The sequence below is a fragment of the Acanthamoeba castellanii genome (assembly GCF_000313135.1).
Source record: "Acanthamoeba castellanii str. Neff unplaced genomic scaffold scf7180000084582, whole genome shotgun sequence".
NCBI lineage: Eukaryota > Discosea > Longamoebia > Acanthamoebidae > Acanthamoeba > Acanthamoeba castellanii.
Genome location: NW_004457252.1, coordinates 118,715 through 141,960, shown reverse-complemented (window position 1 = coordinate 141,960; position 23,246 = coordinate 118,715). Strand labels below are relative to the sequence as shown.

The 23,246-nt window shown below is 62.2% G+C and overlaps 7 protein-coding genes across 7 annotated transcripts; 3 read left to right on the top strand and 4 right to left on the bottom strand.

The window, feature by feature from the left end:
* Nucleotides 1–191: 191 nt before the first annotated feature.
* Nucleotides 192–2,240, bottom strand: ACA1_048540 (uncharacterized protein; the record flags this gene model as incomplete). Its single annotated transcript, XM_004333018.1, has 2 exons — nt 192–284; nt 456–2,240. The coding sequence occupies 2 exons, from the start codon at nt 2,238–2,240 to the stop codon at nt 192–194; spliced, it is 1,878 nt and encodes a 625-aa protein (XP_004333066.1).
* A 351-nt stretch (nt 2,241–2,591) lies between these two features.
* ACA1_048530 (copper/zinc superoxide dismutase) lies at nt 2,592–3,210 on the bottom strand (the record flags this gene model as incomplete). The annotated part of the gene is made up of 2 exons (XM_004333017.1): nt 2,592–2,668; nt 2,814–3,210. 2 exons carry the CDS (start codon nt 3,208–3,210, stop codon nt 2,592–2,594), a joined length of 474 nt encoding a protein of 157 aa, XP_004333065.1.
* Nucleotides 3,211–3,743: 533 nt separating this feature from the next.
* On the top strand, nt 3,744–5,287 carry ACA1_048520 (carrier superfamily protein; the record flags this gene model as incomplete). Its single annotated transcript, XM_004333016.1, has 6 exons — nt 3,744–3,866; nt 3,928–3,997; nt 4,105–4,582; nt 4,638–4,749; nt 4,863–5,036; nt 5,150–5,287. 6 exons carry the CDS (start codon nt 3,744–3,746, stop codon nt 5,285–5,287), a joined length of 1,095 nt encoding a protein of 364 aa, XP_004333064.1.
* Nucleotides 5,288–5,327: 40 nt separating this feature from the next.
* ACA1_048510 (uncharacterized protein) lies at nt 5,328–9,105 on the bottom strand (the record flags this gene model as incomplete). Its single annotated transcript, XM_004333015.1, has 14 exons — nt 5,328–5,579; nt 5,673–5,865; nt 6,049–6,167; nt 6,241–6,370; nt 6,440–6,575; nt 6,685–6,769; nt 6,947–7,037; nt 7,106–7,212; nt 7,349–7,423; nt 7,791–7,932; nt 8,056–8,231; nt 8,355–8,555; nt 8,636–8,689; nt 8,770–9,105. 14 exons carry the CDS (start codon nt 9,103–9,105, stop codon nt 5,328–5,330), a joined length of 2,097 nt encoding a protein of 698 aa, XP_004333063.1.
* A 249-nt stretch (nt 9,106–9,354) lies between these two features.
* ACA1_048500 (inorganic anion transporter, sulfate permease (SulP) subfamily protein) lies at nt 9,355–14,364 on the top strand (the record flags this gene model as incomplete). Its single annotated transcript, XM_004333014.1, has 16 exons — nt 9,355–9,751; nt 9,913–10,020; nt 10,256–10,319; nt 10,435–10,576; nt 10,763–10,912; nt 11,261–11,369; nt 11,463–11,569; nt 11,694–11,889; nt 12,015–12,148; nt 12,333–12,447; nt 12,547–12,636; nt 12,732–12,919; nt 13,041–13,175; nt 13,265–13,308; nt 13,448–13,643; nt 13,756–14,364. 16 exons carry the CDS (start codon nt 9,355–9,357, stop codon nt 14,362–14,364), a joined length of 2,784 nt encoding a protein of 927 aa, XP_004333062.1.
* A 316-nt stretch (nt 14,365–14,680) lies between these two features.
* ACA1_048490 (alphaCOP, putative) lies at nt 14,681–18,876 on the bottom strand (the record flags this gene model as incomplete). The annotated part of the gene is made up of 6 exons (XM_004333013.1): nt 14,681–14,730; nt 14,809–16,690; nt 16,784–17,799; nt 18,026–18,235; nt 18,309–18,650; nt 18,723–18,876. 6 exons carry the CDS (start codon nt 18,874–18,876, stop codon nt 14,681–14,683), a joined length of 3,654 nt encoding a protein of 1,217 aa, XP_004333061.1.
* Nucleotides 18,877–19,112: 236 nt separating this feature from the next.
* Nucleotides 19,113–23,185, top strand: ACA1_048480 (uncharacterized protein; the record flags this gene model as incomplete). The annotated part of the gene is made up of 18 exons (XM_004333012.1): nt 19,113–19,195; nt 19,316–19,421; nt 19,574–19,666; nt 19,765–19,848; nt 20,014–20,124; nt 20,242–20,319; nt 20,420–20,560; nt 20,656–20,779; nt 20,894–21,058; nt 21,229–21,369; nt 21,451–21,625; nt 21,755–21,870; nt 21,953–22,080; nt 22,126–22,188; nt 22,369–22,501; nt 22,634–22,728; nt 22,876–22,966; nt 23,049–23,185. 18 exons carry the CDS (start codon nt 19,113–19,115, stop codon nt 23,183–23,185), a joined length of 2,064 nt encoding a protein of 687 aa, XP_004333060.1.
* Between the last annotated feature and the right edge of the window lie 61 nt (nt 23,186–23,246).

Below are 23,246 nucleotides of genomic sequence, written 5' to 3'. Positions count from 1 at the left end.
GCTCTCCCCCTTGCAGCACCACTGCACAGCATCCTCTCTTATTGCACAACACAAGAGTTGCAAATAAATAGAATAACAATAATTTATTTGCAACCCTTGCTGCGGCCTAAAGGGGAGCACTGCAGCCATGTGCACCGGAGGTGGTGGGTACCCTCCGGAGATGGCAGCGGGGAGTGACTCGCCGCTCTTAATTAATTGTCTCGGTAGGCGCAGGCCTGCTTGCGCGAGCCGTGCTTCTTCCCCATCTCCAGCCCGGCGATGAAGTTGAGGCAGTTCGCGCACGGCTGCACGCAACACCCAAAGAAGAGAGGAAGTCGTGAGTCGTGGCGCCAGACCATAGCAATATAGTACGGAGAGACATGATATCGATCACAGAACTGTTGTGTTGCAACACATCAAAATGTGAGGCTGCAATCGGCGATGATGGTTCTAAAAAACAACGGGAGAGCGCGTACCGCGTTTTGGGGACACCAGGAGAGCCGCGTGGAATCGGTGACCGACTTGACCTTGCTCGAGGTCAGCCACACGGCGGCCCCCGTCGCTTCTCCCCGCTCTTTCTCCTTCTTCGCTTCGTTCTTCTTCTTCACTACGTTCTTCTTTTCGTTCTTCTCTTTCTTGGCCTTGCCGGTCGAATCCCACTTCCTCGGCCTCCCTCTCCGCCTCTTCATCTTCGGGCTCTTCTCCTCCGTTTCCTGCTCATCGCCTCCTTCGTCGTCGTCGTCGTCGTCGTCGTCGTCGTCGTCGTCGTCGTCGTCGCCGTCGCCGTCGCCGTCGTTGTCGTCGCCGTCGCCATCGCCGCCGCCTTTGTTCACGCGCGGCGGCGGCTTCTTGGGGCGCTGCTCCGGTTCGCGGCTGCGCTTCCTGTCATGCCGCGGTTCATCGCCGGCGCACTGCAGGCCGTAGATGTCCACCTCGGCCTCGTCCGTGCCCTCCATCTCGTCCGTGGTACTCTCGACGTCGGTCTTTTCGTCGTCGTCGTCGTCGCCAGTGACGTTGTCGCCGTCTCCCTCCCCATTGCTGCTGCTGTCGTCGTCGTCTGCTGCGGTCGCCCCAACCGACCACCGCTGCCGCCGCCGCCGCTGCTGCTGCGCTCCGTCCACATCCACAGAAATCAGCACCCGCCACTCGCTTTCGTCGTGCCCGTCACTCGCCTCCCTGCCCGCCGCCGTTCCCGCCTCGTCTGTGCTGTGGTCCTCCTCCTCCTCTACAGCCGCCAGTACTCCCACCGCCTCGCTGCTGGGCGCGGCAGCAGCGGCAGCCGTGGCGGTGGTGCCGCTGCTGCCAGTGATGCTGGTGGTGGTGGTGGTGGAGGTGGTCGTGGGTGCTGGAGGGTATTCGGAGGGCTCGGGCTCCTGGATCTCCGCTCGCTCTTCGTCGTCGTCTTCGTTCTCCGCCTCGTTGGTCCCGTGGTCGCTGTCGCGGTCCAGCATGGGCAGGAGAGGGTCGGGAGAAGAAGGCCACGTGATGCCGGCGATTATGGTGGGCAGCACGCCACCATCCTCGTCGTCGTCGTCGTAATCATCATCATCGTCATCATCGATGACGGTGGCGTACCCCTCGTTGGCGGCGGCGGCGGCGGCGGCGGTAGTGGTCGTACTCGTCGGGGCAGCGTAGGCGCCGTCGTCGTCGTTGGCGTGGGCCTGGGGCGAGGAGTACCACGGGGCGTCCGTGGCAAAGGCGAAGTAGGACCCCACCGATGTAGTCGGCGTGCTGCTGCTGCTGCTGCTACTGCTATTACTACTCGTGTCGTCGACGCTGACGTTGGCGGCATCGCTTTGGTCGGCCTCCTTGTTCTTGGGCACTGCAGCATCCGCCATTGTTGGTGCGGCTTCTGCTTCGTTTGTTTCGGGTTCTGCTTCTGCTTCTGTCGGCTGCTGTTGATGGCCTCCTGCTGCTGCTGCCACCTCCTCTGCTGGCGGCGGCCGCGGCGGCTGGTGGGGGCGGGGGGCGCGCAGGGCGGCCATGCCGAGGCGCACCTGGCGCAGGTCGAGGCGGCGCAGGCGGTGCAGCACCCGCACTTGGCCCACGAGCCCCGCTACGAGCAGCTCGAGCTGCTGCACCTGGCGCAGGTCGCGGCGGCGCTGGCGGTGCAGCACCCGCACTTCGCCCACGAGCCCCGTCACGAGCCGCTCGAGCTGCTGCACCTGCTCCTCGAGTACGCTGACGATGCCCACCACTCCTTCTTCTTTCTTTTCATCTTCTTTACGTGGGCCGAGCAAGTGGTGCGTGGTGGCCTCCATCATCGTTCGATCTCTTCTTTTGTAGTTGTAGGAATCTTTTTGGCGCCTTTTTTATTCGTATTATTTTTGGGGCTGGCTGTTAGTACTCGAGCTGGTGCTTCTTCACCTTCGCTTCACGTTCCTTCTTCACAAGCGGGAGGACTCGGCCAACCTGCCCCAAGAGCGGCCACGAGGAAAGAAGAAGAAGAGAGAGGTGTGAGGTGAGGCGTGTGTTTATTGCGAACAAGAAGCGTTCACAACTGGTAGGACCACACGACGTGGTGGTTCAGCCCACCACCCACACGCGCACGTGGTCGAGCGCCGCGAGCTTTGGAGGACAGGGTGGGCTTGAAGGAGGGGTGCAAGGGGTGTTTACTTGGAGAGGCCGATGACGCCGCACGCCAGCCGAGCACCAGCGTGGCCAGTCGTCAGCGAATCCTCGAAGCCACCTGTCCACACAGTCAAGAAGAGCCGGTCAGCAGTGATACCACGCACGCTCTCATCATGTAGAATCATCATCCACCTCACTTGGAACCACTCTACAGCGCCAAGCCAAGGATTATGGTAGAGATTGGAAGGGGGGAGGTAGAGTACCCTTGCCAAAGTCATCCTCATCGGCGTGAACGACCATGGTCCTGCCGATGATGGAGTGGGGGCCGCCGAGGGTGACGAGCCTGTCCTTGATGGTGGTGCGGGCCACGCCCGTCTCGTCGGCCACGACGTTGCCGAGGTCGCCAACATGACGCTCCTCATCGTCGGGTCCGCCGTGCTTCTTGCCGAAGGGGTTGAAGTGGCCGCCCGCGCTCACGCAGCCGTTGGTGTTGTCGCCGAACTCGTGGACGTGGAAGCCGTGGGGGCCGGGCTTGAGGCCCTTGATCTCGACATCGATCGTCGTTGGCTCGTCATCAGCCGTCTGCGAAAAGCGCACAGTGCCCTCCACAGCCGCATCTCCGAACCCGCGCAGCACGCACACAGCAGTCTTGGTCGCCATCTCTCTAGCTTGGTTGTCTTTGTAGTGATTGATGATGGGGATCTGACGATTAGCAGTCACCACGCGTGGCCTGTATTGTCCTCAAAGCCGACAATTACCCCGTTTGGTGATGGAATTCGGCGCGCGTGTTTTTTGTATCTTTCTATTTTCCGTTGGCCTATTTTTTATTTCTTTCTATTTTCCGTTGGCCTGTTTTCCTTCCTCGTTTTCTCTTTCGGAGGTAGCAGGCGTTTGAGGAGGAACCTGACTGACAAGAAGGCGGAAAACAGCAGGCTGCCGGGACCACGCAACCCCCACGCCATGCCGCCTCCACGCGGCCAGCCGTGGCCAGCCGCCACCACCACCACCGCCACCATCAGGAGAAAACGAGAAGAGCTAAAGTTTCTCGAACCGCTTAAGACGCACGTGTGCAAAACACCCAGCACCCGCCGACCCACCACCTCCATAGACTCAAAACACAGCCTTCACCCACCACTGCCACCAGCACCACTGCGAACGCAGCAGCTGCATTTGGACCACCACCACATAAAACAATGGAAGTGCGAGCCCCACAGGCCCGACCACAGCGTACATCGCGCCGCGACGCCGCCAACGGCGCCAGCGACGACAGTGGGGCGCCGCCACCACCGCCGCCGGCCGAGCCCCGGCCCGTCGCCGTACACGCCCTCCTGCCCCCTCACCACTCACTTCCCCTCACTCACCGCCGGCGGTGTGCAGAGCTGGAAGGTTGAACTGAGCGGCGGTGCACTTGCCGGACTGATCGTGTGCGTGGCCTTCTACCCCCTCGGTACGCGACCACACACACACGCACACACACGCACACCACCGCACACGCACGCACTGCAGCGAGAGCGTTGCTCACTCTGGTGGACCCCCGTCGCGGGGTGACTGCAGAATCGGTGGAGGCGCGCATGCAGGTGGGCCAGCTGACGGCGGGCGCCAAACGATCGCTGGCGGGGCTCGTGGCGGCCGTGGCGCGCACGGAGGGCGCGCGGGGCCTCTATCGCGGCGTGGTGCCCACCGCCACGGGCATCTTCATCAACATGGGCCTCTACTTTGCCCTCTACGACCACCTGCGCACGCGCCTGCGCAAGACCTTCCCCGCCACTTCGCCTCCTTCATCGTTATCACCTTCATCGTCACCATCGTCGTCAACAACAACAACAACAACAGCGTCGCTGAAGCCGCCGCGGCCGACGATGGGATTCGATCTGGTGGCGGCGGCGGTGAGCGGGGCGGCGTGTGCGGTGATCGTGAATCCGTTCTGGGTGCTCAAGCTGCGCCGCATCACGGCGCCGCCCACGCCGACCGCCGCCGCGCCCTCTCTTCTGGCCCTGACCAGGAGCATCATCGCCACCCAGGGGATCCGCGGGTACTCACCCACGCGCCTGTTGTGTGCCGTGTGTGTCGTGTGTGTCGATGTGCAGTATTCGCACTCACTCTGAGACCGTTGGCGGGGAACGCAGGCTCTGGCGGGGAACGCTGATCTCCGTGTTGGGCGTGGTCGACGGCGCCCTCCAGCTCGCCACCTACGATCAGGTAATTGAGCCGCGGCCTCGCTCTCTCCTTCGTGTGCGTGTGTCGTGTGTGTGTGACCGCGTTCTTTCCCCACCGTACTGATCGCGCGCCCCCCCTTTGCCGCTGTGGAGCAGATGAAGTATAGGCTGACGGACGAGCGCGGGGTGTTCCCGGCCTGGGCGCAGCTGCTGGCCGGCGCCGGGTCGCGTACGCTGGCCCTGGTGGCCACCTACCCCTACCAGCTCCTCCGCTCCGTCCTCCAGCAGCAGAACTGCCCCTACCGCGGCGTCCTACACGCCACCCGACACGTACTCTCCCCACTCCCGGGCGCACCGCTGACGCTGTTGTTGATGAAGATGATGTTGTTGTTGTTGTTGTTGTTACTGATGGTGATGGTGATGGTGATGACGATGATGCGCAGATCGTGAGCACGGAGGGCGTGCGAGGGCTGTACAAGGGGATCGGACTGAACCTGACGCGCTCGATCCCGCCGGCGGCCTGCATGTTTCTCATCCTCGAGCAGTTCCGGCTGGCCATCAACGGGGCCGCAACCAAGTGAATCATCACACGACCCGGGGGGGGGGGTGGAGGCACACTCTTCAAGAGAGGGGCGCCACGGCCCGCGCGTGCTGGCCGCGGAGGGACCAGTAGTCGCGCGCGGGGCACAGGGCCAGGTAGTCGCGCGCGGAGCGGAACGGCTGCTTGCGGAGGATGAGCAGCACCCAGCCGCACCACCACCCGCGCACCTCCCGCGAGAAGGCACGCAGGTCGGCCACCGCGCGCACGCGGTCGTAGGCCTCGTCGATCGCGCGACACAGGACTTCGTGCTCCTCCACCAGCGCCTCCACCTCCTGTCGCCTCAACACCGTCAGCCACATATATTACAACATTCCTAGCAACACACACGACACGACACACACACATGACACACAGGGGAAACGCACGGGGGCAAATTGGGGCCAGTGGGCGAGGAAGAGGCGTGTGCGCCGGAGGCCCAGGTAGCGGATGGACTCGCCGAGGCGCCGTTCGTCGGGGAGGACGGGCGAGAGCACGAGGGGCGCCGGGGACGAAGGCACCAGGGGCGCCGTCCACTGCAGCCACACGTGGAGCGGGTTCATCGCCTTCGCCCGGCCCAACCTTGCATTTCCAAATGAAAACACAAATGTGGGCGAAATGGAAGAAGAGAAGCGCACGCACACGAGTGTCGTGTCGTGTCGTGTCGTGTCGTGTCGTGTCGTGTCGTGCCGTGCCGTGCCGTGCCGTGCCGTGTCGTGTCGTGTATGTGTGACGTGTCGTGTCGTATGGGAGGCGGACGGGTACCGGGCATCGACGAACAGGTAGCCGGCACGCAAGAGCGGGTTGGTGGTTTTCACCTCCTCCCGAGCCTGCGCCGGGGTCAGGTCCGTGAACTCGCGGGCGCTGTGCCATCCCCGCTCGGCCTGCGTTCGGCACGATTGTCGACGTGGAATGCAAAGTGAGGGGGGGGGGAATTGGGAGGGATGTAGCACGCACGGCGATGGCGGCGGGTTCGAGCTCGCGCATGGTGGCCATGTCTCGCACGCCCGTCAGCAGGAGGTCGTCCACCACCGGCCGTGTGATGAACCGGAGCCGTCGCAGCGTCATCACGAACGTGTACACACTTCTGCACGCGCTGTTGCTTAAAAAACAAACCGCGCACTCGCACATCAGGAGATGTGTGATGGTGGTGTACCGGCGGGTGGTGGTCGTGGTGTCGCCGTCGTCAGCTGGCGGGAGGGAGTAGCCCAATGCCCGCCACAGATGCCAGAAGGCGTCCTGCAGGGGCTCCTCCAGCCCTGGAAACGCCTCGCGCGACGCATCGGCATCCCCTGAGGTCAACAATTAAAAAAAGCAGATCACGGATTGCTGTCAGACAGAGGCCCACAACAGGACCGAAAAGCGGGTGAGGAATGTGGAACGCGTGGGAATGCAACATACCGGGGCTGGAGACCCGCCATTGGCCAGCGTAGTAAAACAGAGACAGGGTCACCCCGTCCACGTACTCGAAAACCCGCACCGAATCCTGATGTGAGAAGAGAGAGAGTGTGTGTGTGTGTGGTGTGTGGCGTGTGTGGCGTGTGTGGCGTGTGTGGCGTGTGGCGTGTGGCGTGTGTATGCGAACCCGTGGCGTTGCGATGTGAGTGGCGGGGTGTGAATCTACGTCACCGCGAGGAAAAGGAGAGGACAACATGATACGTACCCAGTCCAAGGAGGCGGAAGAGGGCTCGTGCAGGTGGGGCACCTGGGCGGGAGGCCAGCACACCACCTCCCAGTTCCGGCTCGCGTCCAATCTGTGTCGCGCGGGCCACGAGTTGGAATGGGGATAGATGTATGACAGTTGGAGGGGAGGCGGCAGTACATGAGACCCCCGTGGCATTCCTGCGCCGCTGTTGCACACTTGGGCGGTCGATGGTGTTGACGTTCCGGGCCTTCTTCTTGCGCTGGGCGGTGGTGATCGGGGTCGGCCTGCGGGAGGAGGAGATCACATGAGGGGTATGTATGGATGGAATTCGAGCTGGGTGGTGGTGGTGGTGGTGGTGGTGGTGGTGGTGGTGGTGGTGGTGGTGGTGGTGGTGGTGGTGGTGGTGTCGCTCACACGTACGAGGTGGTCGGGGATCAAGTGGACCAGCTCGGGCATTCCCTCCATTTGCCAACTCAGGATTCCGTGCTCCTCCCGCTGCAGCCAAAAGAGAGAAGAGAAAGAGAGAATGAACATCAATGTCCTGTGTGGCGTGTGTATGTGATGGTGTGTGTGTCCTGTGTGTGTGTGTGTGTGTGTGTGTGTGTGTGTGTGTGTGTGTGTGTGGTGTGAAGCGCCAGCGTTGCTGATGTACATCGCGGCAGCAGCATGCGGACGCGTCCGACCACCGCGTATGGGCGTAAGTAGAATACGTGCCAGCTGATCGAGGGACATGCCTGCCCGCAATAGCGCCACCGCACGCGGCACCTGCCCGGTCAGCCCAAGGAGACATTGCGTGAGGAGAGAGTGGTCAACAACGAGCGGCCAGCCATGGCTGATTTGGTTGGTGCCCCTGGATGCGTACCGGCTCGTACGTGCAATCCACCATCACCAGCGGCACGGCCGGTGAGGAGAAGGAGGAGGCCGTGGACGATCTCGTGGCAGCGGCGGCGGTTGCGCCCTGGCTGCGCTTGCCAACCCGTCGGCGGAGGTTCCATTGGGCCGTCCTGCAAACACCATGTGGGGCGAATGCAACGCTGATGAGAAGAGCACTCCACGACAAGAACGAAAGCGTTCTTGTGGGGAGAGAGGGGGGGACGAGAGGAGATGTGGTGTGCGAGGCGGTGAACCTGAATAGCTCGCATCGGGAGTGGATGGGGTGGACGAGGGAGGAGACGAGGCCGGTAAGGCTCTCCTGCAGCCCGTCGTGGAGGCCAATCCAATAGGGCCAGTCCACGTCATCGGCACTGCTGGCCATGATGCGCTCAAAGTGCGCGTTGGCCGCCCCGTAGTCCCCGATCGTGTTCTGCACACCACGCCACGCACGCGCCTGGTCAGCATGACGTGGCAAGTCCATTAAATGCTCTTTTCGGCCTCGAGCGAGGAATTAAATCCTCACTCGGCGCGCGTGTATGGGCCGGGTGGGTACGGTGTGGAGGATCTGGAGGGCGAAGAGGAGGTAGCGGAGCGAGTGGACTATGTCTTTGCGCGGGTCCTCGCCCGACTTGGCCTGCTTGTCCTTGGCGATGTTGATGCGGCGGCGCGCCTCCCACGACACTCGCCGGTACAGGACGTCGGGGTCCACCACAACCGCCGCCCGCTTCATCGCCTCTTTGTCTTCTCTCCACCGCTGCGCGTCGTGCGTGCGTGCCAGCCACCAACGAGCGTGAGAGAGCGAGAAGCCACCGAATGCGAGGAATGCGCGCGTACGTGCTGAGGCGGGAGGAATGCACATTCCAGGGCGTCGTGCCGATGCTCCCACACCTGCGCGCCCCACCACGCACCAGGCTCTTCGATGATGAGCACACACGACGCCCACGGTGAAGTGGAGGGAGCCGGCGTACGGCCGTGATCCACTGGGGCAGGGAGTAGAACGACGCGTTGTAGTGTCCATCGTCGTACAGCGCGTAGGGACCCTCCACTCCCCCCGCCGCAGCATCAGACGGCGGCGTAGGAGACGAAGGCGAGGGCGTAGAGGAAGTGGTGGTGGAGGTGGTGATGCATACGACGTCCCAGTCGGAGGTGGGGCGTGCGGTACCGTACACCCGAGAACCCCACGCGTAGGCCCCGACCACCGCGGGCGATGCCAGGACTGACGGCCGGCTGCCAACCCACAGCCCCGACCCCTCCTGGTCCGCGGCCTGCAGTGCCGCCAGCAGACCCGCCCACGCGTGCTCCATTTTATTGTGTTTTATTTTCCTTTATTTTAATAGTCTCGTCTTTTAAGAGAGGAGTGCCACGTAGGCAGCCAAGCTTGGGAATTTCCGTTGCGAACCTCAGAGCACAAGCCACCGTTTCGTTGGTGGCCCCGCTCCCGGCACAACTCGATTGATCAATTGGAACGGCTCTACACAAAAATCGATCTAAATTGATTGAGCACGACATACAGCAAGTGATCTCTTGACCATCTCCCGAGCGAGTGAGTGGCCATGGCATCATGGCTTGCTGAGCGCTTCAACATCTTCTCGTCGCGCCTCACCGGGGGCGTGGAGGTGCTTGATGGGGGCGAAGATGACCCCGCCCCCGTGGAGGGGCTCGAAGAGGGGGCCGAGGGATCGCCTGTCCCGCATCGTTTCGTCAACGACTACGACCAACAAGACGAAGAAGGGCGCGGGCAGAGCGGGTCACCCCGCGACGGCGACGGCGACGACGGCTACGGCTACGGCAGCGGCAACGACGATGGTGCCGGCACGGGTAGTGGCGAGGAGGACGCGTCTGCCTCGGCCGAGCCGCCATCGCTCGACCCCGCCGACCAGCAGCAGGGCTCCGGCCAGCCGCGCCGCCGCAAGCGCCCACACCCCGCCGCCGTGAGCGACGACGCCTACCGTACACACCTCTCCTCCCCCTTTACCCTTCGTGGCGGTGGTGCACAGACCGTGTGCATTTATTGGCGTGCGCTGAGTGGTGGTGGTGCCCACGTGTCGCTCACACGGCACGCGCGGTTGGGTTGTGGTCGGCTGGGGATGGGGATGTGGCGGGGGACACAGTGCCGTCGTCGAGTGCGGCGAAGCACTACCGCATGCTCTTCTCGGGCGCAGAGGACGAGGACGTCGACGAGCTGCCCGAACTCGATCACTACTACCGCAGCAAAGCCGGTACACATCCTACACACTCTCTGCTCCTTCTCGCGGACAGCCACAATGATCGTGGTTGGGGCGAAAGGTGGATGGAAGGACTGCTCTGATGGTGCTGGCCTGACACACCACACGCACACACACAACACACAACACACACACACACACACACCACGCCTCGTGGCGACATTCGTGTGGTGTGACAATGCAGGGCTGGGGTCGCTGCTCACAATGCACACGACGCCCCAGTTCAGAGAAAAGTGGCTCACATGGAAGGGCTTCAAGAAGACCTTCCCCTACTACGTGCCCATCCTCATGTGGTGCGCTAACCCTCCTCGCCACATCACCTCGTTGGCCTCCTTGTTGTTCTTCTTGTTCAACACTCTCCGGCTTCTCGCAGCTCTAACAGTGGGTGGTGTGGATGGTGCACACCAGGCTCCCACGATACGAGTGGCGAAGCGATTTTGTGTACGACTTGGCTGCAGGCGCGGCCGTGTCGGCAATGATCGTGCCCCATTCCCTCGCCATGGCCATCCTCGCCGGCCTGCCGCCCGTCTACGGCCTCTACTCCTCTTGGGTCTGTTTCCCATGTTTTGTGTTTGTGTGTGTGTGTGTGTGTGTGTGTGTGTGTGTGTTGTTTGTTTGTTTGTTGTGTTGTTTGTTGGTGTTATTGTGGTGTGATGATGTGTGGAAAGAAGATGTGCCAAGTGCTCTGTCGTGCCGTGGCTAACGGTGTGGGACGTCGTCGTCGTCGGAGTAACAGATTACGGCACTGGTGTACATGATGATGGGCAACAGCCGACAGCTGTCTATCGGCCCCGATGCCGTGTCGGCCATCCTCCTCACCCACTCCTTCGAGAATTTCGACGGCGATGTCGACATCGTGGCCTTTGCGCATCTCTTCTCCCTCATAGTAAGCCCCCCGCCGCCGCCTTCGTTCTTTTTCCTGCGGGCTCGAGCTCACAAGGGCACTGACACCGGTGGCGGGTCTTCAAACACACACACACACACAGGTGGGCGTGTTTTTGTTTTCGCTGGGGTTGATGCGGTTCGGTTTCCTCGACATCCTCCTTTCGCGCCCCCTCCTCGCGGGCTTCATCAACGCCGTGGCCCTCATCATCTTCCTCGAGCAGGTAATCAACCCCTCTTCTTTTCGTCGCCGCCCCACAACTCTCACCGGGTCCCGGTGCTCACCCGGCTGACACATCGTGTGTCGTGTCGTGTCGTGTGCGTCGTGTCGGTGTCGCGTATGTACGCGAAGGTTGGACTGTTCCTGGGCATCCCCAATCCAGACGGGAAGAAGGACTGGGCCAAGCTCATCTACACCCTCGACAACATCGACCAAACCGAATGGCGCACTCTCCTCATCGGTATACTCCCCAACCCCCCCATATTGGACACACGCCGCGCGCGCTGACCAACGACGACGGCCGGTGGTGGTTGTTGTTGCGGGAACCATCCAGGAATCTGCACGCTGGGACTGTTGTTCCTGTTCCGAGGGATCAAGTGGCAGGCCAAGTACGTCAAGCGACGTCACCCGATCTTGGCCACCTGCATCAAGTTCATCCCCGTACCGCTCCCCCCGACCCCACTCCTTTCTATGATGATGGTGGTGGTGGTGGTGGCGATGATGATGAATTGTAATTATCCGGACGTATCGCTGATTGGTGTGAATGACTTTGAATTCCACATAGGACACGCTGATCGTGGTGCTGCTGGGCATCCTGATCGGGTGGTGGGGCGAAGTGGACAAGAAGGGCGTCGAGATCCTGGGCGAGATCAACAGCGAATTTCCGACGCCCATCTTCCCGCCGCGCGTGCTCGAGTCGCTCAAGGACTTCCAGAACTCCATCCAGCCCTCCATCATCATCGCCATCCTCGGGTTCATCGGTGCCTCACCACACCTGCTCTCGACCCGTCTCGCCAACCCGGTGGTGATGACGATGATAATGGCGAACTGACAATGTGTTGTGTGTTGTGTGTGCGTGTGCGCGTGCGCGTGTGTGACTGCGCAGAGTCGATCATCGTGGCCAAGTACTACGCGGGAAAGCACCACTACACCGTGTCGCCCAACCGCGAGCTGGTGGCGTTGGGCAGCGCCAACATGGTGGGCTCCTTCTTCCGCATCTTCCCCTCCTTCGGTTCTCTCGTCCGCAGTGCATTGGGTACGTTTGATCGTCAATTTAGTTTTATTATTATTACTTGAGTTATTTTGGTTTTTTGGTTTTGGTTTGGCCGATTACACATTAAAATGAAGAGTGATCATTAATTGCCCTTGCGATGTTGGTTGGGCGATGGTCGCAACAGCGGACATGGCGGGTGCGCGTACGCAGTTGTACAACTTCTTCGTGGCGATGGCGGTGCTGTTCACCATCCTCTTCCTGGACAGCCTCTTCTACTACTTGCCCAAGGTCGTGCTGGCCTCCATCATCATCGTGGCCGCCGTCGGTACCTCTTCCCCTTCCCCTTCCCCTTTGAAACCTTCCATCTTCCTCCATCCATCCATTGGGCTGAGCCTTCTCATTCTCCATTCTTGTTGTGCACCAGGCCTGGTCGAGTACGAGGACCTGGTCTTCCTGTGGAAGATCCGTGATCTCGGCGCCATCATCCTGCTCCTCGCCACCTTCTTCATCACCGGTACGCACTGTGCCCACCACCCACCACCACCCACCACCACCGTTGGCCACCTGTGCTGTGGAGCCTGACCAGGCGTTGACACGTGATGGGTGCAGTGGTGCTGGGCGTGGAGCTGGGCATCACCATTTCGCTGGCGATCTCGGTGCTGTGGATCATCAAGAAGACGTCCCTGCCCCACCTCGCCATCCTGGGCAAGATGCCCAACACCAACAAGTTCAAGGACATCTCCCAGTTCACCCAGGCCAAGCCCATCGAGGCACGCCACCTCCAGCCACCCACCCTCGTGTCTCCTCCTGCACCACGTCTGATGGGTGAGAGATGGCCATGGCCGATATCCTGTGTGTCGTGTGTGTCGTCTGTGTGTCGTGTGTGTGTCGTGTGTGTCGTGTGTGTGTTGTGTGCAGGGGGTGCTGCTGCTCAGGATCGAGGAGTCGCTGTACTTTGCCAACATCGGCAAGATCAAGGACATGTTCGCACGGATCGAGCGCTTCGGCTCCACCGACGCGGGCGCTTCCGAGCCCACCCTGCCTCCACTCCAGGTACTGCGCTCGTTGTTTCTTTTCTTTTTCTTTCTTTTCTTTTCTATTCTTCTTATTTGCTGTGTGCTCACCTGAGCGCGCGCACCCAGGCAATCATCATCGACGCGCGCAACATCCAGGATATGGATGCCAGGTGACTCGCCCTGCTCTCGCTTGTCTTACCTCGGACGGTGCATGTGTAGCGTAGCGTGTAGCGTAGCGTGTAGCGTAGCGTGTAGCGTGAGGTTGTGTTTGTTCTCTCTCTCTCTCTCTCCGTTTGTGCACCAAAACAGCGCGATCGCCACGCTCACGGACATGGTGGCCGACTACAAGCGACGCAACATCTACGTGGCCTTCGTGAAGCTGCGCGAGCCGCTCCTGGACCTGTTCCACAAGAGCGGTGTCATGGACCTGCTGGGCAAGAACTGCGTCTTCAACAAAGTCCGCGATGCCATCGCCGCGCTCAACGACACCCGCGTGTTCGATGAGGTGCGTCCGCGTCAGCTTTTGTCGTCGTCGTCGTTGCCCGAAGGGAAATTGTTATAGTTACTGTTTTCCTGACACTGACATGGCGTGGTGGTTCGTTGTTGTTGGGTGGCAGGACGACGAGGAGAAGGGTGCGGGCGGCGACGAGCTGGGCGACAGCGACTACGATGACCCGGCCGCGTGGGTGGGCTCCCACACCGACACTATGTCGGTGAGCGAGTTCGGGGCGGTCATGGACAGCATCCACCCGCCACCGGGCCACTACGACGACGCGGCGGGCAAGGGCAAGGAACGAGAGCAGGACGCGGCTCGCGGTGTCCATGACATGGAGCCTCCCCCCTCCTCCCCGCGCTTCGGCGGCGCTGGAGCGGGGGCAGCGCCCACCACCCTCGACTTCCGAGTGGAGGACCAACCCGTGCCAGGCCTGCGGCAGGAGCAGGAGGAGCAGGAGGGGGAACCGGCCGGCAATGACGTCGACCGCCGCCACCACCAGACCAGGCCCCACGTGGAGACCTTTGAGCCGGCCAACGACCCCTTCCTGCGAATGCCCGAGGACGAATCCGATGGCGAGCAAGAAGAAGAGGCGGAGGAGGGCTTCTTCCACCACCACCGCCACCACGAGGAGGAGGAGGAAGAGGCGGCGGGAGCGGCGGGAAGGCCCGGCAACGAGGAAGGCACCGATGACCACCTTCACGGAGGAGACCTTGATGAAGTGGACCTCTGAAGTCGCACCACCACCACAACAACGAACCATATATACCTCATGTCGCTGGACTGAAACGGGGAGTGATGGAGCGGATTCAAGCACATCGCGCCCATCATGATGGCGTGCTCATGAGCATGAGCAGTGTTCTTCTTACCCCAAAAAAATCTCTCTGTGTTGTCCTCTGTGCTGTGTGATGTATACAGTGGCGAGGGGGCCGTCATGGCGAAAGCTGTGGCCCAACGGTGCGGTGTGGGTTCGGTTTGTGCCGCCTCGCCACCTTCTCGAGGTGCGCGCCCGCGTGTCGCTACTAAACGCGTCGACGGGGGGCGTGCACTTAGTCTCTGCCTGGCGTGAACTTGATGCCGGAGGTCTCCTTGCCGATTTCTGGCGCGCAAGAGGAGGACGTGTGAGCAGGTGAAGGTTTGGCGCGAGGCTTTGGGTGGATGGGGGGGGGTGGAGTACCGGAGAGCTGGCAGGTGGGGCAGAGCTTGCCGGCGTGGGCGGGGAGGTAGTGGGTGTGGCAGTAGGGGCACTCGATGGAGGGGCGGTTCTTGTAGATGGGCGTGAAGGAGATGCCGCACACGACGAAGGGGTTGCGCTCGTCGTAGTTGAGGGTGTGGGCGTCGGTGTTGTTGGTCTCGGCGAACTTGATCACCTTCTTGGCCTCCTGCGCGATCTCCGGCTTGGGCGAGAGCTCGAGCAGGCGGGAGGCGAACGAGGCGGCGAGGTGGTAGCACTTGATGCGGTAGGCGGCCTTCATCGCCGAGCGCAGGGCGAGCATGCGGTGGATGGGCTGCAGGTTGCAGTGCGTGAAGTAGGCCGCCAGCTCCAGCGCCTCGATCTGGTTCTGGGCGGGCAGGGTCTTCTTGTGCAGCTCCATGCGCAGGCCCAGGATGTACTCGCGGCACAGGTCGCGCAGCTCCTCGACCTCCGTCCGCGCCTGCCTGGTCGGGGCGACGACGAAGACCAGCATGTGCAGCAGCGACGCGAAGGTGTCGAGGGCCTCGCCGAAGGCGCCCTTGGTGGTCGAGCGGTAGGCGGCCTTGAGCTGCTCGATGAGCAGGCCCACGTTGGTCCACAGGGCCGGCAGGCCGGCGCTCTGGCCCTCGACGATGCGCTCCAGGTTGGAGATCACCGCAGGCCCGAGGGGTCCGCTCGGGCTGGCGGCGTGGGCGCCCATCCAGAGGGCCATGAAGTGCGGGCGCAGCGGCGCAAAGTTGACGACGCCCACCTGCTGGTGGAGCAGCTCCATGGCGCTCTCGATGGACCCGGCCGCCGCGTGGTCGGCGGCGTGGCGCGAGTTCTTGGTCCACACCTGGCGCGCGTTCTGGCCCGGTCGCGGCGCGACAAAGAACGACTCGGACTTGGCCGGGACCAGGTCCACGCTGTCGAGGCCGTCGAGGCCGCCGTCGTCGTCCCAGCCGGCACCGCCGTCGTCCTCGTCGTTGCCGAGGTCGGCGGCGGGAGCGAGGCCCTCACCTTCGCCCTCCTCGCCGAGGTCGGCGCCGGTGTCGTCCCAGGCGCCGGCGGCCTCTTCGCCCTCGTCGTCGAGGTCGAGGCCGGGGGCGGCAGCGCGGATACCGCGGCCGGAGGAGTCGTCCATGGTCGAGGGGTCGAAGAAGCCCGGCGAGACGGTGAGCAGGGGCCAGTTGGAGTCGTGGTGGCGGAGGATCGGCGCGGGGGGCACCATCAGGCGCGTGGCCGACTCCTCGGGCACGGGGGCCAGGTTGCCGTCGAGCTTCTCGGCGAGGCGAGCGGCGTCCTCGGCGAGGCCGTGCGTGGCGGCGGTGGTGTAGGCGAGGCCGAACTGGCCGACCTCCTCGAGGATGCGCACGCGCTCGTGGACGTCGCCCAGGTAGAGGGCGTTGTGGAAGCGGCCCATGGTGTCGTTGCGCATCTCGGCGATCTTGAGCATCTTGTGTAGCTTCTCCACGTTGCCCGTGATGAGGTAGAGGAAGGAGAGCCGCTCAAAGTTCTTGGTGCGCTGGTAGGCCATCTCGACCACCTGGTGGTTGCCCTGGCGCAGGGCCTCGGTGCCCAGTCGGTGCCAGGCGTCCTTGTCGTCGAGCGCCTTGGCGCACGCCTGCGCCACCTCGATGTTGCCGCACTCCAGGGCCAGGTTGAACTTGGTCTTGTCGTCCTTGACAAAGTAGAGCGCCACCTCGGGGTAGCCCTTGCGCTGCAGGTAGGCGATGATGGCCTGGCCCACCAGGTTCGACTGGCCCGGCTTCACCATCTTGAGCACGTCGGCGTACCGCCTGTGCGCCAGCGCCATCTTGAAGGCGTACTCCGTCGGGTCGATCAGCACCACGCGATTACGGCCCTCGCGGTCCAGGCAGTGCACCTGCGCAAGGAATCGCGTCAGTCGGTGTATTACTATTGTTGTTATTTTAGTGGTTTTAGTGGTTGTAGGGGGGGATAGTAGTAGTTGTAGTACCTGGTTGCCACGGACGCCGGTCACGTAGATGGGCACGTCGAGGGTGCGCACGATGCCGTGCTCGCCGTCGCGGAGGCAGTACTTCATGTGGGACACGGTGGTGTAGAGGAAGACGCCGCTCTCCTCCCAGGCACCGCTCTTGATGCGCATGGTCTCGTGGATGATGCACTCCTGCTCGAGCTTGCGGGTGGCGAGCACGAGCGTGTCCTTGCCGAGGAGGGCGACGTGGGCGCCCTTGTCGTCCCAGATGACGTACTTGATGTTGGGCGCGGTGAGCTCGGCGACAGCGCGCTTCTGCTGGAGGTCGTAGAGGATGATCTTGTCCTCGGCGCGGAGGAGGAGGGAGCCGAGGCCGGCGGCGAAGATCATGTCGGTGCCCGGGGGCATGGGCAGGCGCTTGACGGTCTCGCACTTGAGGTTCTTGAGGTGCAGCTGGCCGGCCTTGGCGTCGAGGGCGGCGAAGCGGTTGCGCTTGATGAAGACGGCCGAGTTGGCGGCGCCCTTCTTGGACTCGACCGAGTCGGCCGAGCGTCCGTCGGCGGGGAGCTTGTAGAACTCGTACGTGCCACCGTCGGCGTCCGAGTAGAGGAGGACGGCCTTCTCGGCGGGGTTGTAGGAGAGCGAGCGAGGCGACTTGGCCACCGCGCGCCGAATGGACATGACGGGCACGTCGCGGGCCGAGGCGAAATCGTAGGTGCGCAGATAGCGCTCCTTGACGTAGAACAGCGCCCCCTTGTGCGCTACGTAGGCGGGCCGTTCCCGCTCGAGCTTGAACACGATCAAGCCCGAATCGTGACCCGCGGCGAAGAGGTTGTTCTCGGGGTGCGCTGCGATGATCCAGAAGCGGTCGTGCTCCCTGCGGAAGGTCTGCACCGCCGAGCGCTTGGACATGTCCCACACGCGGATGGTCTTGTCCTCCGAGTTACTCAGGATGAGCTCCTGGTGCGGATGGAAGATCACGCACGACACGTTGTTGTAGTGCCCGCGCAGCGTGTCCACCTCCCACGCCTTCGTGTCTACATGCGTGCACGATCACAGCAAGCGGGGGCACGCGCACCACGTCGAGGAAGAAGAACAAACAAATATTACAAGTGTAAGTAAACGCGCGCACTGAGGAAGAACGAGAGAAAGCGATCCTCGCGGAGCTGTTATCAGCACCCCCAGGCGTGCTGATGTGCGCCATGACGACAAAGCGCATGCGAGGGAAAGCGGTAGAAGAAGAAGGAGAAGCGTCCAACGTACCGTTCATTCGCCAGAGCTTGACCGAGCGATCATCGGCGCCCGAAACGATGAGGGGCAGAGAGGGGTGGAAGGCGGCCCAGTTAACGCCCCTGTCGTGGCCCTCGAGCACGTACTTGACCACCACGTTGGGGTTGCCGAAAAGATCGTTCTGTGCGAGACGGAGCGGGTCGTCAAGTCCTCCCGTGGGCGAAACGTTCTTCTTCTTCAGACCTGCGGCAGGAAGAGGGGGGGATTAGAATTGAGAGAGAGGGAAAGTGTCGCGGGCCTGGAGGGAATGCCTTACCAGAAATGTCCCAGATGCGAACAGTCTGATCAAGCGAGGCGGAGACGACGAGATCCTCCTTGGGGTGGAAGTAGGCGCTCATAACGTAGTGGTTGTGGCCAGTGAGTACGGCGATGCAGGTACGGGACTGCCAATTCCAGATTCTGATCGTCTGATCGTCGGACGCGCTCAGAATCCAGGGGTATTCATGGTGGAATTGGACTGTGCGGATGTAGTCCATGTGCCCGAGCAGAGTGAAGAGACAGCGCCGCAGCTTGTAGTTCCACACCTTGATCTTGTAGTCATCGCCGCCTGACACGAAGAGAGGCTGTGTAGCGTGGAAGCTGATTCCCCTCACGGGGCCTGCCAGAGCAAACAACATCACTCAGTGAGCGGCGGCGCGGCAGGATTGGGCCGTGGGGTGGAGTCGCGAACCATCATGCTCATCGAATCGATCCAAAAGAGTTCTGATGCGGTAATCCCACAATTGAATGAGGCCATTATGGAGGGAGGCAAGAATCCAGGGCCTCTTGGGGTGAAAGCTCAAGCCCTTCACTCGATTGCTCTTCGTTTCGAGCTTTGTTAGCATTCTCGACACTCAGAAATGCGTCTTCTTCCACCGCAACGCGTGTCGTCTTGCTGCCTTCGTTGTGGGCTCTTCTTTTCTTTTGGAGCAATGTCGGACGTGGCACATTCCAACCAGTAATTTGACAAAAATGCTGCGGATAGTTCAAAATTTTCCAGATACTGGTGAAATTTGCAAGTGAAAATAAAAATATATATAAATTTGCCTTTCGTTTGGACAATAAAATACCAGGCAGCGAGATGGAGGCGGACATGGAAGCAGCAAACGCTGCTGGCGCCTGCCCCTCCGGCGTGCCTCTTCCGCCCCTTGACCACTTCCACCTGTACCCTCATCCCCATTTTGCCTCAGCCCTGAAACGCGTTGCTGACTGTGGATGCCCGGGGGGGGTTACATCCACCAGGGAGGAGTTGCGTACGTCTGCGTTCGCACTTTACGAGAGCAGCTCCCCGTTCGCTGCCGACCTCAAGCGCTCCGGCACCAAGGCCACCAAGGAGAAAGAGAAGGAGCGCGACCACCCGAGAGACCACGAGTCGCCCGACGTGGCCAAAGTGCGCAACTTTCTTCTTTTTTTGCCCCCCCCCCACAAACCACCACAATAGGCAGCCGCAGCAGCAGCGGCACCGTGCAGTTCTGATGGGTGGCGCATGAACGGGGGCGTTTCTCCTATTTTTTGAAAAACAAATGGGGCTGCGATGACCAGGCGGTGGAGATAGGGCGCCGGGCAGAGACCAACCTGGGGCTGGAGCTCCGTTCTGATGGCGAGGTCCCTCGCTTCCCCTCCCGCCCCGCCAAGGTACGGCCCTTTGGCTTTGGTGCGTTGATGCGTTGGTGCGGTGGCCATTGACTCGGCTCCTTCCCACGTCCGTCGTCTCGTTGGTCGTTGTGTCGCAGCCGGCCAATACTCCGCTCGCACTCCGGCTGGTGGAGGGAGTGCATGTGCACCTGCTTCCGCTGCTCGCCTCCGTCTCTCCGGAGGTACGCAACCGAGCCACCGCATGCGGCCCTCGAGGGCACCTTCACCCATCCGCCTTGTGCATGCACGGCTCGCGGAGAGCGCGTGCACGGCTGACCGTGTGGTATCGCCGTGGTGTGGTGATGTCGTGGTAATGGTGGCTGCGTGGTGGTGGCTGCGTGGTGCAGGTGTGCCTGAGGGTGGCAAACAAATACGGCAAGGCCACCAGACGCATGCTCGACGGCCGCGCAACGGCGGAGCTGAGCCAGACCGTGGACGACCTGCTGGACTACCTGCTCGTGCGCGCCTCTCCCTCTCCCCTATCGGGTGGCGATTGCACTTCCATGTCTGCTCACCGTCGTGTTCTTTCACTTTCACCCTCCCCCCCCACAATGTCGCGCTTGGGCTGGGAGCAGAGAGAAGCAACCAGCCCAGAGCCCACGGCGCGGGCCTGCGCGCTGGCCATCATCCTCTCCCGCATCTCGGCCCAGTGGGTACGGCGCACCTCGCGTCCTCGCTCCCGCCCTTCCTCTCTCGTGTGTAACGACGACGCCACCCCACCACCTCCACCTCCACTGCTCTTTCCCACTGCAGACGGCGTACAACCTCAAGTTTCGGCGCAGTAGTGGCGCGTCGGCGGTCAAGGGCACCACGGAACTGCTGACCCTGTGCCGGCAGGTGTACCTGCCCCTCATCGAACACCTCGCCTCCATGCATCGCTCCCTCGCCATCCGCGTACGTGTCCCCCGCAAATCTCCCCAGCTACGTGTTTTCTTACCTTTTCTTTTTCTTCTTCTTTTCTCTTGGGGGGGGGGCTTGCGCGGGTGCAGTTGCTGGGCGATCTGTCCCTGTTGCTGGAGGCGCCCACTTTCACGCGCAAAGCCGCTGCGGAGGACCCGTCTCTCGACCTCCTCATTGCCCATCTCACCAAACTTCTCGACACGCCCGACTCACGTACGCCATTACCGTCAACATCATCACTCCCATCCCCCGTACCCCGTCACGTGGTGGTGATGGTGATGTTTGCTGATCATCGCGGTCCGTACGTGGGCTCGTGGCTACAAGCAGATGTGCACAGTCTGGCTCTCACGAGCATGCTGCGACTGACGGCCGCGCGCGGGTCGCTGAAGGGCGTGCTTGCCCTCCTCTACATGCTGCTCACCGAGCCACGCTTCGCCGAGGCGAGCTACGACGCCACCATCGACATCGAGGCCGTCCTGCAGACCTTCGCCCGTGCCATGCCCCCTTCCTTCTCCTCGCTGGACCCCGCCTGTACCAACCCCCCCCCATCAACCCTCTTCGTTCTTCGTTCTTCTTCGTTCTTCTTCTTCTTCTTCTTCTTCTTCTTGCGTTTTCCTCTCGTCCCACGATTCGGCTCACCCCCCCCCTCGTGGCCTGCGCAGCGGATGGTTTCACCAAAATGGCCCACGTGGTCACCCGGGCCAAGGCAGCGGCCGCGGTGGCCTTCGACGGGCAGTACCTCTACGTGCACCACGGCGCGTCCCCCACCAGCGAGCTCCTCAAGGTCGGCACCGGCCACCGAGGTACGCCCCCCCCCGCCCCAATGGCCAGCAAACATCAGTGGTCGCCAATGACGTCGTTGGGGGGGGGGTTCGCGCTGGCAGGCACGGTGCTCAACCACGTCTACGCCCGCAGCAGCGGGGTGCCGGAGGTGCAGGCCTCGTCCGCGGGCGTCCACATGGCCGTGGTCGACGGCCGGCTCTACTTCCGGTCCCCTCAGTTCGTGGAGCCCCTGTGCCTTCTCGTCTTCGACGCGGACACCCTCCAGCTACGCGACAGGTAATTATTCTTTCTTCGCACCCCAACCACCACCCACCTCTCATCATGGCGGTGGTGATGGTGGTGGTTCAACATTTATATATGAATATTTATAATTAAATGTCTTATGTTTGGTATCTAAACCCACAGAGTGCACCACGATGGCACGGGTTCGATTGCCACGGAGGACAACCGCGCGTGGGGCCTCGCCTCGTACGGACCCATCGCCGCATGCGGGCAACTCCTCTACCACATCCACACCACCCGTACGAGCCACCACCCCCTTCTCGCTCGCTTTGCTCCCTTATGCGACCAGAAGCGCGCTCACCCCTGATGAACGACGGGCAGGGCCTGCCGAGGAGCAGCGGCAGCAGCAGGAGTCCTCCACCATGGACCTGGAGAGCGCGGAGCCTTCGCAGAAGCAGAAGCGCGCGCAGTGGCTGGTGGACGTGTACCAGACGCCGGGCATGCAGCACGTGCGCCGCGTCGCGTTGGCCATGCAGCCGCCGCCCACCCACCAGTACCCGCTGTTCCGCCCCGCCCCGCAGAACGCCAGCTTCAAGCAGCCCTTCGAGCCCACCCCGGTGCGGCCCTTCAGCCATCCCTTCGCTCATCTCCATCTTCACTTCCACCACCTCCCGTTCTCTGCCTCATCACGAACCAACACCATTATTTGTGTGTGTGTGTGTGTGTGTGTGTGTGTGTGTGTGTGTGTGTGTGTGTGTGTGTGTGTGTGTGTGTGTGTGTGTGTGTGGTGCGTGCAGCACCCGGACAAGGCCAATGGCCTGGGGGGCATGTTCGAGGTGATCACCGCCATGCCCCGCTACCAGGCCTTCTCCTTCGAGGAGCTCCGCTGGGAGGCCACCTCCCACCTACGCGCTCCCGTGGACACCACCCGTACGCGCACTTCTCTATCTTATCTATCTATCTTATCTACATGGCTGGCCTGACGCCTACGCCGGCGTTCTCTTCTCTCTCTCTCTCTCTCGTTCTCTCTGGTGTGGTGTGGTGTGGTGTGTGGTGACGCAGAGGTGGACGAGGCGATCTTGGCGGACGGACACTTCTTCGTGGAGCAGGAGGGGGCGCGGCTCGTCATCCATCTCCCCTCGCCCACCACCTCCCACGTACCCCCCCCTCTCCTCCCCACCCCACCAATCGACCGACCCCCCGCGGCGGCGGAGTATCCATCACTATTCGCGCAGCACTCGACTGATAGATGGGAAACATACCACACGCGGTGGCTGGCGGGTGGTGGGTGGTGGTTAATGCAGTCGGTGTACCGGTGCGTGGACCTGGCTGAGGGGTCCGTTGTCGCCGACCTCATGTTCGAGCGCGCCTCCACCACGCGCCCCAGCCTCATCGGTGCGCACATTCCCCTCCCCCCCATCATTGCCCAAACAATGCAACTCACGTGCCTGGCACCCATGCTATCTCTTCACGATAGACTACGCCGGGTGGCCGTGCCTGTCGCACCCGGAGGTGGTGCTGGCCTCGCCGGCACTCCACAAGGGCGCCCTCCGTCTGCCTCGCGCCGTCCTCTCCACCTTTGCCGTCCTCGACAAGCTCGCCTTCGACACGTAGGGCTCCATCTCTCACCCCCACCCCACCCCCCACTCACATACGTGGCCCAGTTCGAGTAACC